The sequence below is a fragment of the Elephantulus edwardii genome, unplaced genomic scaffold (genome assembly GCF_000299155.1).
Source record: "Elephantulus edwardii isolate Elephantulus edwardi_28Jun2011 unplaced genomic scaffold, EleEdw1.0 scaffold00075, whole genome shotgun sequence".
In the NCBI taxonomy this organism is placed as follows: Eukaryota; Metazoa; Chordata; class Mammalia; order Macroscelidea; family Macroscelididae; genus Elephantulus; species Elephantulus edwardii.
In genome coordinates this window covers 5,643,166-5,659,450 of record NW_006399825.1, presented here as the reverse complement: position 1 = coordinate 5,659,450, position 16,285 = coordinate 5,643,166, and the positions used below count along the sequence as shown (strand labels likewise).

Sequence of the window (16,285 nt, the reverse complement as noted above, 5' to 3'; positions counted from 1 at the left end):
ATAAAAAAAAAGAAAGAAGCCAAAGTAGATAGAATTTTAGCAATGATTCATTAATATTTCCCTTTCTTACTGCAAGTTCTAGCTCTGGAGGAAATATATTCCACTAACTAAAGAAGGAAGGTGCTGTCTGCTCTGTATTTCAAAGATGAGAACTGTTCACTTTCTTCGTTGGGTGGGTGCCACTGAGTCACCTCTGACCCACAATGAGTCTGTGTTTAATAGAATGAAACACTGTACTATCCTCACAACCCTTGTGGTGCTTACACCCAATGTTGCTGCCACTGTATCAATCAGTGTCACTGAAGAGCTTCCTCTTCTTCATTGATGCTCGGCTCTTCCCAGCATGATGAATGTTTTCTAAGGACAGGTGTCTTCTATAACATGCCCAAAATATACAAGACAAACTTTCATCACTGTTGACTCCAAGGAGCACTTTGGTTGCAGGTCCTCCAAGACAAATTTGTTTGGGTTTTTTGGCTAGCCATGGTATATTCAATAGTCTTTACCAATGCTAGCATTCAAAGGTACCACTTCTTCTTTGATCTTCCTTACTCATTGCCCAACTTTCACATACATACAAAACCACTGAACATATTATGGCTTGGGTCAGATGTAGCTTAGTCTTTAAACTGGTATCTTTGATCTATAGCACTGTAAAGAGATTTTTTTATAGAAAATTTGCTCAAATAAATACAACTTCTGATTTCTTGACTGCTGCTATCACGGGTGATGATTGTGAATGCAAGGAAATTGAATTCTTTGATAACTTCCATCTTTTTGGCTTCTGCTCTTCCAACCCACAGATAGGTAGTTCAAATCCACTAGATGCTCCTTAGGAGATAGATAGACAAACTTGTTCTGTGTGATTGACAGCCTCTGAACCCCCTAGAGGGTCAGCTCTGAGTCCGTTCGGGCTTGATGACAATGAGTTTTGAGTATACTGCTGCATGTTAGCTCTGGTGGCATAATCAATAGGGGGTTGCAGTGCAGACCCAAAGATGGCCCTTCTGTGGAGGTTCGAATCCACCAGCTGCTCCTTGGGAGAATGAGACGACTCCTCCTATGCAATTTACAGCATTCAAAACTCAGTGGACAGTGCACATTGTTAGAGCTCAGAGTTGAGGCCTTTGGCTGGCAGATGAATTCCCAAGTGTGGGGAGTCTGTTACATAATGGGCAAGTTTTTTACTAACACTACAGGTTCTTTGGACCAATGAGTAGGCTTTGACAAGAATTCTTGCCACAAGTGTAATCTAAAAACAAAACGACAACTCAGTGGAGAGTCAGCTACGAGTCTCTTGAATCAACAGTAATGAGATTTTGAGTTATATCCTACTACACTTTCATATGTCCCCACTTCATCCCTTCTCTTCCTCTTCACTAGCGATTGTCAGGTAAGGTACTCCACATGTTAGCATTTACTATTTTAATATCCATATTTGTTCATATGAATACAGTGTGAAGGGGGAAAAGAGTTTTGGCTAAGCTTTTTCCTTTTATTTCTTTTCCTTTTTTGTTATTCTTGTGTTTCTCTTGACTTTACAAGCTACAAAGTCCAGAAAAACATCAAGACAGATAATTTAGAATTTGACTCATATGGACATTAGGCCATGGGTGTGGTGTAACAATAAGCACATTGGGGTTTAGGCCTGAGCAGGGCACTGAAGCAGCAGGGCACTGAAGCAGCAGCACACAGCATTCCACGGGCACAGCTCCTTGTTCTGGCCTCACAACCAAACTATCTCAATAGTTCTCCTCACTTTCTTCTTTCATATGTTGAGCAGGAGATCAGAATGCTGGAGAAAAGTGTTGAACATAATATCATGGACTGTCAAGAGAACAAACAGGTCTGACCTGGAGAAGGTAGAATCAAGATGCGCTCTGGAGGCAAAGCTCCGTCTCACATACTTTGGGCATGTGACCAGGAAGGACAGCAGGCATGGAAGGATGGAGGGACAGCACAGGAGAGGAAGACCCCGGATGAGACTGGTTGACACAGTGACTGGTGTAATAGGGGCAGGTGTGTCAGACACAGTGAGATTGGCTCAGGACAGGACAAGGTTCAGAGCTATTGTGCAACTATGAGTTGCAAGTGACCCGATGACACATAATAACAGCTACAGAACTGTTGTAACAAATAACTACAAATGTGGTGGCAACACAAAAGCAAAAGGACCCATTTTCAACTTTTAAAATAACCACTTTCATTGAAGTTCTTCATATTTCAATATTGAACTTAAAAATCTCAAGATATGTGTACCAACAACTCTGACATTCATTAGAGCACATTAAGCTTTTATGACAAAACCCAACAATCGGTGGCAACACACTGAGGCCTTCTCAAGCTTCTTAGTATTTTCAACTTGATGAAACTCTCAAGGTTAAGGTTTTTCATAAAGAATTCAAGGGGAAGCACAATGAATCGTATCCAGTTTGTCAACAAGATGACTTTCGATGATTATTTTTTTTCAATGTTGTGGAAGAAAATGTCATTCCTAAGTTATGAAGGGACCATGTTCTCACTTACATCCTGTCTTTGTGACAAGGGCTCAAAATAGCTCTTAGGGCTTATATTTGATTGAATTCCAAGATGCACCCCCCACAGAACCATCACCTGGAGAATAGGGGTGGAGGACACATCTCCACATTCAAACCAAACCAATCTGCAGCCCTATTTTCATCAGCCTACAAGGACTGTTTTTCCTGCTCCTCTGGAAATGAAATGAAAGCAGCCCCCAGCTCTTACATGGAATGCGACCTTGGCTGTGCTCCAGCTCTTAGAAGCTGACAGCAGAAACTGCGTCGGAAGTTAGCCAGCCCCTCTGTGCTGCTGGCACAAGGTCACAGTACAAAATGCATACACTTTAAGACCAAAACAGACATGTTTCTTTAAAATGACCATGGCATGTACGTGGATTTTGGTCTCAATTCATCATTGATTTTGGCATTTTAATTAACAGTAACTGACTTTGAGTTCACTGAGGAAAGCTCGGGTCTGAAAAGCTTGAGAGGCAGGCAAGGCTATTCAGGTGAGAGTTACAGCCTAAACCCTTGGCGGTTTTTAGAAAAACCACTCACCTGGTACTTTAATTCACTCCAGTGGTGTTTGGAATGCAGATCTTCTAAAGCACTCACGTAGTTGTCTGCAAGACTAGGATAGTGCACTGGGTCCTGAAAAGTAGAACGGTTGTAGATATTCAAAATGTGTTGGAATCACTTTGGAAGGGAGGCTAAAGGAAATGTTGGCAAGCATCTCTAAAGTCGAACAATATGAAGCACTTGCCATATTCAGCACTCTGGGGACATTCGCAGCTCCCTAACCTCAAGGGTATAGAACGTAGAGGATGTATATAAAATACCTGTATCATGAAGAGCTGCCCGAGGTGGTATATCATTGACTTCCAACATCTCTATGTTTTGTAGGCTTTTTAAAAATACTAGTTTATTTACAAAAATCTAATAATTGATTCCGAGAACAGATTCTTACAATTTCCCTCATGTCCCACCCATCAAATTGTACAATTTCATGTTTCTTATGATTCTCCCTCAAACATTCCCAAAGGATTTGAGGATTTTTAAACCAAAGATACAAAAGAAGATAGAAGAGAAGTGAATAAAATGGAAAGAAAAAGAATACTTAGACCAAGAAAACAGTAGAGGGAAAGGACACCATCGCGAATGAGGATGCAAGTCTGCTCTGCATCGCCTGGCCCACCAGGAAGAAAGAAAAAGCAGAAGCTGCAGCCCTGCTCCTGCCACAGAGGAAGCAGTTCAGGTCCCCAGGAAGACCACTTCCTAGACCAAAAGGAAATAGGTCAGATTGGTCTTTACACAGGCTTTGAATGACATTCCTAATGACTATTTTCTAGAACTCAAAAAACTTAACAGCAAGTTAAGATCAACAAAGACTTTTGAAAAAGCACAAAGTTTAATTGAAGGTATACAGCTATCACGTGGAAGCTTTAACTCATATCACCTAATTTGCCAAGAAATTGCATTAACTAGGTGTCAATCAGGGAGAGGTCTGGTGGCCCATTGGGTGGGAAAGTGAGCTGCCAACCCAATGCCTATCTTCACCACCCCTGAGGTTTGGCTCTATCAGCTTTTATAGGGGAGAAAGATGAGCAATCTCCTCTCGTGTGACTTACAGCTTCTTCAAACCCACCAGCTGTGAATTGGTTCTGACTCGACAGCTATGGATATTTGAGTTTTGCTATTAATTGAGTAAGCTTACAGCTGGTCTTCCTCTTTCTCTTTTGATTGTCTGGTGACAAGTGGACTGACAAGAGGTTTCTAAGCTTGCCTTGTCAAAAATTTGATACAATCCCTTGGGTTCTCAGTTGTTCCCTTCTACAATAAGATAACATTAAGGGGTAAGATGGAACTTACACCCTTTATTTGAAAGGATCACACTAATATCTGTACCCCATGAGGAGTGTTCTTGGCTTCTAGTCTAGATTAGCCAATTGTTTGCATAGAGTTAATGGACAAATATGATTCATTTCTTTGGACCTAGGAGACAACTCAGAGGTATTTTGCTAGTTATGTACCCAACAATCTTGTAACTGTACTTTTTATCATAAGGGAGACTAGGCAAAGAGAACAGCTGGATTATTATACTAGTATTACAAATACTAAGCCATATTGAGCATGTCCTTGGGAAGTGCTAGGAAGCAGAACTAAAAAAAAAATCAAACTCCATAGGGCTGCTGAGCTGTGAATGTTAAAGGAGAAGGCTATTCCTCTTTCTCCTACAGGGCTGCTGGTGCGTCTGAACTGTGGGGTTGGCAGTGCATGCTTTGCTGTGGACCACGCCACCAGAGCTCCCTGCTAGGAACCATAATGAGCCCTTTTCTGCAATGACTCATCTTTCAAGAACAATGTGGAAGGGCCAATATCTCAAAAGTGAGAGAAATGATGGTGAATCTAGAGAAGAAAGTGAAGGCATGAAAATAATCCTCACCAAGTAGAGGAAATGTTTACTGAGAGAAAATATGTTCAAGTCTCTATACAGTCTTCTAAACAAACTTGAGAAACTGTAAGTCAGAAAACACAGAACCTAGAGGTATTAAAAACCCTTGCAACTCTGAGCTCTTCCAGCAATTTTTCCTTGAACTCCTATCCTATCAACAGTCTGATGTATGCTGAAAGCCCACAGGAATTGTGCTGCCAATCAATGCAAAGGTTTGTGGTTCAAATCCACCAGCTTCTCTCCAGAGAAAGATGGGCAGTCAACTCCTAGCTGATTTACTTCCTCTGAAAATCCACTAGAAGGTCAGCTATGAGTTGGTCCTGACTCGATGGTACACAACAACAATCTACATTCCAAAGATCTTTACATGACAGCTGTCTCCCCTTTGGGTATCACCAGGGCCCTCAGTACAGGAAAAGGCTAATACAGGGTCAGGTCCATTTACCATCGTCTTCAAAATCTGTGACACTTCCAGGTAGAACTTGAAGAGGAAGCTGACGATGAGAGTCCGCTTAAATTCCACTTTCCCACCCGGTGCCGAGCCCGGGAGGGAGACCTCGTCCAGAATCAGCCTGCAAGCCACGTCTAGCATCTCTTCATTCCAGGCCCTGTGGGAGTTAGTAGAAATGCTTAGAGATGCTTCATAGTCTCCCACAAAGAGCATCGTCCCACGGGTTCAGCCAACATGTAAGGCAAATCTCCACTGCCGTCTTGTTGATTCTGACTCATAGCAGCCTTACAGGCAGAGTAAAACGGCCTCATTGGCTCGCCAGAGCTGTAAATCTCCACAGAAGCAGACTGTCGCGTCACCCTCAGGCAGAGCAGCTATGGTTTTGACCCACTAATCTTTCAGTTGGCATGAGTGCTTAACCACAGTGCCACCAGAGCACCTTCACAAGGCAAACCACTGTCATTTAAAGCAGGAAATAGGAGCACAGGCTCTGAAGCCAGGCTTCCAATCAGCATTTCAGGTCAACTACAGGTCAGAACCAACTTGATGACTGTGAGTTTAGTTCACTGCCCTGTGAGGGCTGTGATGGTCCACCTTTGACAGGGGAGGAAATGGAGGTGCTGTCAGCTGACTGATCCCCATTATTAATAGGAATCAAATTGAAAACTGTACCCAGGAGAAGTAATTCACATTTCCATTCATCCCACTGCTTGATGGGGTTTTTTTTTTCCTCTGGAGAAGGTAAGTGTCCAAGAAGTAAGACCTATTAGTACCAACTGCAGGGGGCTCTGGTGGCCTGTTCAGTAGGGAGTTTCGCTGCCAACCCAAAGGCAGGTAGTTTGAATCTGCCAACTGTTTCCAGGGAGGAAGATGGACAACTTCCTTCTGTGGGATTTACAGCCTCTGACAACCTGCTGGACGGTTGCCTATAAATCATTTCCAACTTGACAGCAATGAAGGTTTTGTTGAGGGGTTTTAGATCATCTACAAGTGTAACAAGTGAGTTAAAGTAATGTATACAGCAGTTTATTACAGAATAAATCTACATAATCTATTTTATGTCACAGTAAAGTATGACCCTCCCACAACAAAGGATGCAATCTGTACTGTGCACTACTGGAAGATGGCTGTTCCCACTTAACACACACATTATATACTACCCACCTTAAAATTCACTAGTCTCAAGACATATGGAAATACACATAATCAGGAAATGGTATTGGAAATCTACACCATTAGAAAGAAAGGAATTGCTTTCCTTTTGGAGTTACATCTCACCACAAAAAAAAAAACAAAACGCTGCCCCGCTACCTGTTGTCTTGAGGACACGACGTCATACCTTCCAATGAGCCTCTGGCAGGAGCTGCGTGCACAGATGATGGTTGGACCAACGCCGCCGTAGGCAATGGCCAGCTCTCTAATGACACCTTTCCTTTGTCCAAAAAAGACTCTCATCCCCGAATTGACTATCGCTAGGGCATTCTGCTGTCGCTGTGCTTGTCGAAAGGCAGATACGAATTCCCTCTGAAAGCAAAAGGTAGGGCCGTGTGTAGACAGAACTGAGTGCCCAGAGTGCACAAGGCTTCACCTGACCTCCTCACACCCACCGTCACAGCCTGACTATTCTCATTTTACAGAGAGGAGTGGTTCGGTCAGTGGTCCAAAGTCATGGTAGGTCTTGAAATAAAAATTTTGCTTGATTTTTTTAACCTTTTTCTAAAACTCCAGAATATATGCAGAGATTTTTTTTAAATCTTATTTTAAAGGATTTATGAGATAAAATTTTAAAAATTCCTTAGAAAGTAACGTTAGAGTTAGAAAAAAGGGGAGTAGAGAAAGTGAGGGATAGAGAAAAAGAGTGGTAAAGAAGTCTCTTGACTCTAGAAGTAACAAAAGGAAATGCAACTATTCATTTTCACATTTCCTCTTAAAATAATGTCCCTGAACTATTTCCCAAGGCTAAGCTCTTCTCTTCCCAATCCGCATGCAGCACCCTTCCTTAACTCACCATGTGTTAGATTAACCAAACTGGAGACTTCCAGGTAAAACCAGGGAATTGAAAGAAGGGCATTCTCACCTTCCTCGAATAAGGGATGGTCACTGAGATCAAGATTTCTTCGGGCTTAAGATCTGCCTGGGAGCATTTTTTTAGAAACTCATCATTCAGAGGAATCTGCCGTTTTCCTCCTGTGCAAAGAAATCATGGTTTCCCTGGAATCAATTCTTTCTAAACTCTGCATACCTATAGGAAATACAAGATACCTGAAAAAACTGACTTGTATGGGAGAAGTACCCTATGATGCCTCTCCCAACGTGTTTTCAAAAAAAGGTCGTACTTCCTTACTCCTTCCTTTGATTGCTTAGGAAGAAAACCATCTAGGTGAGTAACCTGGAGTTTCAGGTTAGCCATCCCCTTTCTAAGCATCACAGTTCATTTGGAACCTTACAATTAGAGAGAAGATATTAATATTTCTATCCCTCAAAGCACTGAAGAGCAACAATGTCAGTCTGGAGACTAAAGTGCACCTGCTTCAGGCCATACTCTTTGCAATTAATTGTTATGCATCAGAAAGCTGCACAATGACTAGGGAGGATAGAAGGAGAATTGATGCCTTTGAGCTGTGGTGCTGGAAAAGAGTATTGAATATACTGTGGACTTCTAGGAGAACAAACAGGTTCATCCTAGAGAGGTTGAACCCAGGGTGCTCCTTGAAGGCAAGAATTCTGAAGCTTCATCTTACATACTTTGGACATGTTACAAGGAGGGACCTACTCACCCTTAGGGAGGAACGTCATGCTTGGGAGTATGCAGGGAGAGAGCAAGAGAGGAAGGCCCTCAATGAAATGGATTGATTCAGTGACAGGGGAAAAAGGGGTAGGTGTGCCAGAGACAGTGAGATTGGCACAGGATAGAGCAGGTTTTAGGGCTGTTGTACATAGAGTTGCTATGAGTCGCAGGCGACTCGACAGCACATAAGAACAATAACAACATCCTTCAATGATAAGTATTGACATAGAGACTGGAACAATGGACTTAAGCACAGCAGAGAACGTGTGGATGTCAGAGGTTTGGGCAGGGTTTAGTTCTGTTGTACATAGTGTTGCTATGAGCTGGAGAGTTGGAGCTGACTCAGGAATACCTCACGGCACCACTGATACATTGATTAAACCATTCAACAAACATGTATTGTTCATAGCCAGGAGCCCTAGTAGGTACCAGGAACACAGGGGCAAGCAAACAATACACCTTTATAGAGGCTGTATATTGTTGCTTTCTGTTGAGTTGGAATTGACTCATGCTGACCCTTCCTCTAGCAGGTTTTCAGAGTTTGTGTATCCTAAAATATTCTGGTAGCTTAGCGGTAAGGAATTGAGCCAGCGATATAAATACAATCCACCAGCTGCTCTGCAGGAAAAGGATGGGCAATCTCCCGCGTGTGAAAACCTGCTGGAGGCTCAGCTATACATTGCTTCCAACTTGACTGCACATAACACTATACAAATAAGAGTCTGTATTAGTTTATTTATTTCAGCTCCTAAAGCACTTCAACTCTTTAATCAATATACTGGGGAAAATACAGGTTAAAGCTCTAACAAAATATAATTTGGGAAGAGAGAGAAAAATATTTTACTTCGATGTTGTTGTTATGTAACATCAAGTTGAAACTGACCCATAGCTCACCCCCAGGCAGGTTTTCAGAGGCAGTAAATCATACCTGTTTCTAACTGTACAAGCTTTTAAAGGGACATTTAAAAACTTGGAATGCAAACCTTCCTATCCGTAACAATTGTGTGACCTAGATGATTTGAGGAGTAGGTAGTTAACAATTCAGGTCACAGATATTGGATCTATATTTTCAAAAGGCAAACAAATTTTTTTTTCTTAAGGAAAGATTAGTTAGAACTTTCTAACTATTGCTGAACAAGCAGAAAGAGAAAGATAAATTTAAAAGTCTGGACTTAGTTTAAAAACATTAATATATATTATTGTATATATACATGTTACTGTTGCTGTTATAGGGAGCTCTAGCGGCTTAGTGGTAAGTCACACTGGCAACCCAGAGGCAGGTGGTTCAAATCTACCAGCTGCTACCTGGGAGAAAGATGAGTACTCTCATGTGTGATTTACAGGTTTTGAAAACACACTGGTGGGCCAGTTATGAATCCAGTTCTAACTCAGAGGTACATAACAATATTAAAATTGAATAAATAAATACAGAATGAAATGCAGCCATTGTTTGAAGGAGAAAGAAGCTGATTGTGAGGTCTTATGGGGACAAAGCTGGATATGACTCCTTGGGGTGGTGAGGAAAGCCTCTCGTAACATCCCTGAGGAAAACAAGGAACGCCTTGTAAGCACATCTGTGCTGCTCTTTCCATGAACTTTGTAAAAAAAGTACATGGCTTTCCTTTTAAGGAAACCTAAATAGCAACACAAGCTGCTCATATTGTGAGAACTGTATCAACATTTAGCTATCTGGTATGACCTTGGTGCTTCGTTTAATGCTGCAGGTGTTTTTGAGACTGAGAAGACCTTCAGAGCATGTTGAAAAGAATAATTAACTAGTTCATCTCTCCTGAGAAGCAAAGCCCTCGTTGCCCACTTTTAGCTCTGTCTTCACTTTGCGACTCTGCTCACAGTTGATAGGCTCCTATGAATAATTATGAGCCCAAAGCATGATGTGGGTGTCAGAATACTATCAAGAGACTGTCTTGAACAAAAGGATTCAAGAATCCTCAATAATGAGTAGTAGCCTCCATGACTTAGGTCATGTCTATAAACTAACCTACACAAGTCTGGTCCACATAAACTGACCAGCACAGGAAAATAGCTTGTACAAGGTCACACAAAGAAAAACAGGAAGAAATAATGAGTGTGTGGAATTAGGCCCGATCTGACCAGCTTTACCAGGAGCCAAAAAAGGCAAAGAGAATTCTTGGTATTCGAGAGAAGAGGCAATTTCAAGGTTGTACTACCTGTAACCTGCCAGAGTGAGGAAAAATGATAGGAAAGCAGGAGTAGCAATCTCCAAGTGGGAGCTGGTCCTTACCTTTCGACAGCAAGTTGAGAGTAGAGTTGCCCACAGCCAGGAGAGGATTCAGATCTGAGTCTAGATGTCGGCTCACGATGTGGCCTCCTAAAGACTTTTAAAAATGATGAGTGGAAATCATTCCTTTTCATTTCAGTAACTTCATTATCAAAGAGCGCTGGTGGCAAAATGGTTACACGTTCAGTTGCTAACTAAAAGGTCAAAGCCATTGCTCAGGAGAGCAGGCTTAGTGATCCACCTCCATAAAGATTAAATCCCAAAGCCAAACCCACTGCTGTGGATCTTTATGGAGGAGAGTTTCCATTTTTCTCCCAGGGAGCAGCTGGTGGATTTGAACCAACTACCTTCCCATCAGGAACCAGGGTTCCTTAAATATTGGAGAGGATGTGGAGAGATAGGAACTCTTATACACTGTTGGTGGGATTGTAAAATGATACAAGCACTCTGGAAGGCAGTTTGACCTTACCTCAGAAAGCTGAACATAGAAATTTCTTACGACCCTGCTATTCCACTGCTTAGAATATACTCCGAGAAAATGAGAACTGAGGCATAAACGGAGACTTGTACACCAATGTTCATGGCAGTGTTATTCACTATCACAAGAATATGGAAACAGCCCAGATGTCCAACCACAGTCAAATGGATTGAGAAATTATGATCATTCACACGATGGGATACTATGCAGCATGCAATAGCAATGATTTGTGTAAATCACTACCTAAGTTGGGAGGGACTGGAGAGTATTAAGCTAAGTGAACTAACTCCGTCCCATAGGACAAATACTGTATAAAATCATTACTGTAGAATGTGCATGAGGATCCAAGGTAGAGGGTAGGAGCAGAGTGCTGAGGATGGTGGAGGGGGTTAATCATAGGGCCATGCAATTGATGGGTGGAGGGAAGGGTGGGTAAAGGAAATGAGAAAGACACGTGTGAAAAACAATGTATACAAACATTGTAAGTAAAACACTGTAAAATAAAAATTATATATATTAAAAAATAACAGCCAAAAATAAGGATGAATCTAGAACATGCTAAATGACAAGTCAGTCACAAAAGGATAATTATGCTATAAGATCACAATTACAGAAAGTTGAGGAAAGGTTGACACATGCATTGAATCATTCTTGAAGGGCTAACGGGAATGGGAAAGGAGGAAGAGGGGAGGAAAAATTGAGAAATAGGTAAGCTGGGTGAAGGGAAAGGCAAAATGCAGTGAGAGAGCAACTAGACATCGTAACTAATCACATTCATCAAGACAATTCAAGTCATAAAACAAAATGAATGAATGAATGCAAAACCAGAATGAATTGTAAACTTTCACTCAAATAAAAAATACATTTTTTTTAAAAAAAGTATCAGCCTAAAAAAAAAAAAAGAGTACCAGCCTAGAAAACCTTCTGGGGCAGTTCAACACTGTCACATGGGATCAAACATCAACCCCAAGGCCCTTCACAATACAACAAAGCAATGTAATTACCCAAACAAAAACGTTAATAACATAAGTGTCAGGACATTATTCTTTTTGTTCCAAAAGAATGACAATGTGTTCATTTAATAGGAACAATCACCCAAGGCACACCCCCTGAGAATTTACTGTCACCAAATACACACCGCCATGTTTCTGATCTGGGACCCAGCCAGAGTTCCCAAATGCTTCCAGAGAGCCCGGTATGTCTGCGTCTTCTCCTCTGGAAACTTCTGGATCACATCGGCCAGGACATCCTTCACTTGAGCCAGACTGAGGCCGGCACCTAAGGTCAGCCCTGAAATGATTTACAAGTAACATAATGTGATCACTGTTGTTGTTGTTTTGTGTACTATTGAGTCAGAACCGCCCCATAGCTGACCCTGCGGTGGGTTTTCAGAGGCAGTTAATCACAAGGGAGGAGATGGCCCATCTTTCTCCCATGCAGCAGCTAGTGGATTCAAACTCTGTGCCTTTGGGATGGCAACATAGCTTCTTACCACTAGGCCACAAGATCTCTGTGTGATCACTACTGACCTAGAAATGTGCTTTCATCAAACTTGCAAGTGTGAAATCTTTAGACTGGATACCACGCTGCCTTGCTTATAGGTGGTTATGATGAAGACAGAGGTTATAGTCTTTTCACACTCGCTGTACCAAGGACTATGTTAAGTGTCTTAGTGAATTTTCTTGACTCCTCACATACCTGCAGGATATTAATTAGTTCTATTTCATAGATAAAAAAACTGAGATCCAGCTAAGTAATTTACCTAATTTCCTACAGCTATATTACGGCACAGTCAAGGATCGTATTCTACTTTTTGTATGGGAATGACGTTGACAAGAGCAGTGGAAAAGAGCAAATTTCTGTTCATGGAGAAGGGACAACTCAGAAAAGGAGGAGGGGGACGGCTGCAGAGCTTGAAGACTGCAATCAGTTTTACTATTCAGCATATGCAGAAACTAAGTGGGGTGTGTTTTGCTGTCTAGAGTCTTAATAATAACAATGTAAACAAAAAGAAAACAAAAAGACTATATAGACCATACACTACAAACCCACATTTCCACCGGCTCACATGGCCACTAGAACTATTTCCCTTGCAAATGGAGAAGTCAGTCTGTAAGCAGCTTATTACAGATATGCCTTACTTTACTACTTTGTTTGTGGGAAGCACAGAATGTTCTATTCATTTCTATTTTCCATTTGACATTTAACACAGTACAGTCCTTCAAGAACTGCAACATTAACTTTGCAACTACAATACTTTCTTCAGTGAAAATCTAGCTATTTGGACAATTAGTATCTATTTTAACATTAGAGAATTCTCCCTCAAGCCTCCTTCCAGTATGATATCATTCTCATAATGAGAACATCTCTCTGTATATTCTAATTAGGAATGGTTCTTTTTCTGCTTGTCAGCTGGGTAAGGGAATAAATTGATCAGTACATTTTAACTTAGAAGACAGTAACCTTAAGAACTTACCATTATCTGTATGTTTTATAATACTCAGTTCTTCAATTCTATCTGGAGAAATAATAATTGGGTGGAAGACACCTTTAAATTTCACTTCAGGTCCTAAGGGATTAGGAGAGGGGAAAAATAATAAGTCTAGGATAAAAGAGGGTGTACTGCCTTTAAAAAACATCCAACTTTCTTTTTTTTAGGAGTGGTTTTAGGCTTTTTCTATTAAAATAGACAGGAAGTACAACGTTTCCATATACTTCTCGTTTCTTTACATATTCTTTCTCCTATAGTTAATATCTTGAATTCCTCTGACGCTGGATGAATTAATACTGATGCTATTGTTATTAACTAAAGTCCATATTTTAAATTATGGTTCACTCTTTGGTGGTGTTCTTTCCTATGGGTTTTGACAACTCAAAATGTCATGTGTCCACCATTACATTATCATACAGACTAGATCCAATGCCCTTAGAAATGTCCCCTTTTCCACCTCTTTGTCCCCTTGCCCCTGAATCCCTGGCAACCACTCTCTTGTTTTGCCTTTTCCAGAATGTCATATAGATGGCATTACAACAGTCTGAAGCATTTTTTCAGACTGCTTTTTGTCACTTAAAAATATGCATTTAAGGTTCTTCAATGAACTTTTGTACCTCATTTCTTTTCGTCACTGAATAATACTCCATTGTGGCATGAATATGCTACAGTTTATTCATTCACCTATCTAATAACATCTTGGTTGCTTCTAACATTTGCATTATGTATAAAGTGGCTACAAACATTTGTATGCTGCTTTTTATAAGGACATAAGACTTTCTCTCCCCGCCCCCTTAGAGGGAGAGAGTGAGGGCAGGGAGGGGAGAGTCAAGGGAATGTGGACAGAAACCGAGAAGGAGGGAGGTGGAGAAGAAGTGATGGGAGGAGATGGGACAAGGAGGAGAAGGAAGAGCAGAGAAAGGGGGGGGGAAGAGAAGAAGTGGGCGGAGCACGCCAGGGAAGCACATAGAGAGGCGCCCACTGGGGCAGGAGAGGGACCACGAGCTGGCCATACATAATGTGCTTTGGGTTTGGTGTTTGTTTTTTTTTTTTTAATTGGTTTGCTTACAAAATTTGTCTACACTGTGTTTCATACTAGTCTTCTTCATATTGTGTTTTATACAATCCTTCTCTTGCATTATGTTTTTAAAAGTAATCACTAGTGGACCTTTGCCATCATTACCCTGTCTTTTTACCTGGATCCTTCCCCATTCCTTTTCCTCCTCCCTTCACCCATCAAACTGTGGACATAACGTTTTAATTCATGTTGGTAAATACCGAAGAATGAACTTGTTGGATCCTATGGTAAGCCCATGTTTACTTTTGTAAGAAACTGCCAGATAATTCTCCAACACAGCTATACTATTTGCATTTTCACCAGGAATGAACGAGAATCCTTACTGTTCTACATCCTTGCCAACATTGGACTTTAGCGATTTAATAGATATTTAATGGCATTTCATTATCATCTTAATTTCTAAATCCCTAATTATATACGATGCCAAGTATCTTTTCACACATTTATTTGCCACCTTTTAAACTTTTTTGCTGAGATATCTGTTCAGCATAACTGCATTTTTTTTCAACAGGTTTGAAAAATTTTACATTATGTTATATTAAGTTATGCTTGGTTTGTTATAAGCCAGCTTTGCACCATGCTCAATAATGTCTAAGCTACATAAAATAACCATTATGAAAACCATGTGGTTGACCCAACCTTTCTCCTGTTATAAGTTCAAGTGTATTAAGGCTTGGAGGGGTCTGCATGCGCCACCATGTAATTGCCTATTTTCAAATGGTATTTTTATTGTTGAGTTTTAAGTGTTTTTTATATACTTTAGACACTAGTTCTTTATCAGAGATATCATTTGCAAATATTTTTCTCTCAATCTGTAGCTTGCCTTTTTAATCTCTTACTTTAATGCCTTTTTAAATTTGATATTGTTATTTAATCTGAAGTCTTTAAATACTTGACATTTATGTATCTTTTTATTGCAGTCTGTTTACTGGCAGATTCTCTCTCTCATATTTGCACACACATGCTCACACTCACAGGGGTCGGGGAGAAAGTATGGTTGAATAAATTGTATTGAAAGACTCTGGAATTGTCAGGCTTAAAGCTTGGACTACATGGGGTAGTAAAGTTTTCTGGGATAAACTGTGAGACTTTTTTCTCAAAGAGGACAGAGGTCATACTGAGCTTAACAGGTACAACAGACAGACTCTGTAACTGCATATTAAGAAGGAAAGAATTCCAATGCCTTTTGAGATATCACAGAGGCACATCAAAGAGCAGTCCCAAACACATGCCTACGATCAAGTTCCAAATCAATCAGAGGGCTTTTACAGTACCTGTTGCTGCAGACTAACGACAGTGTGGCTCTCAAATCTGTGTACTGCCCCAGTGAGGGGCAACAAGGATTGATTGATTTTATTGACTTTAAAAGTGTCTAGTAGACTTCAAATGCTATCGCAGGCTGCTTTCCTGAGAACTTCCACAGGCGTAGTTCCCACGCCGAATAGCCCTCCCCTCCCTCAGTTTTCCCCTAGAACACTCTGGGCTGACTTACCCACAGAGGTGTTCCCCATCACAATGGGAGCTTGAGGATGCTGGTCCTTCACGTCCAGAAGCTCCTTCAGGGTCACTGGGGAAATCCAGGTCATTCTCTCTCCACCAAAAACTCTGGTCTTTTGTGGTTGTTTCTCAGCTAATATCTATTTAAAAAGCAGTAGGGATCCAGGATGACTTTATGACCCTTTCATCTGTCCTACTCTATCATTGCAAAAGTTGTTTTATACTGTTAGGTTGGTTCCAACTCAAAGTGACACAAGACTGTCCTGGGGAC

The 16,285-nt window shown here is 41.0% G+C and overlaps 1 protein-coding gene across 1 annotated transcript in view; it reads right to left on the bottom strand.

Moving 5' to 3' along the window:
- LOC102851278 (aldehyde oxidase-like) overlaps positions 1 to 16,285 on the bottom strand; it is an 86,846-nt gene that overhangs the window by 51,107 nt on the left and 19,454 nt on the right. Inside the window, exons 9-16 of the mRNA XM_006889076.1 lie at positions 16,010 to 16,154; positions 13,425 to 13,517; positions 12,087 to 12,238; positions 10,474 to 10,567; positions 7,500 to 7,609; positions 6,762 to 6,946; positions 5,417 to 5,579; positions 3,078 to 3,170 (exon numbers count right to left, since the gene is read on the bottom strand). Coding sequence (XP_006889138.1) covers positions 3,078 to 3,170; positions 5,417 to 5,579; positions 6,762 to 6,946; positions 7,500 to 7,609; positions 10,474 to 10,567; positions 12,087 to 12,238; positions 13,425 to 13,517; positions 16,010 to 16,154 — 1,035 coding nt within the window. The remainder of the gene's footprint in view (positions 1 to 3,077; positions 3,171 to 5,416; positions 5,580 to 6,761; positions 6,947 to 7,499; positions 7,610 to 10,473; positions 10,568 to 12,086; positions 12,239 to 13,424; positions 13,518 to 16,009; positions 16,155 to 16,285) is intronic.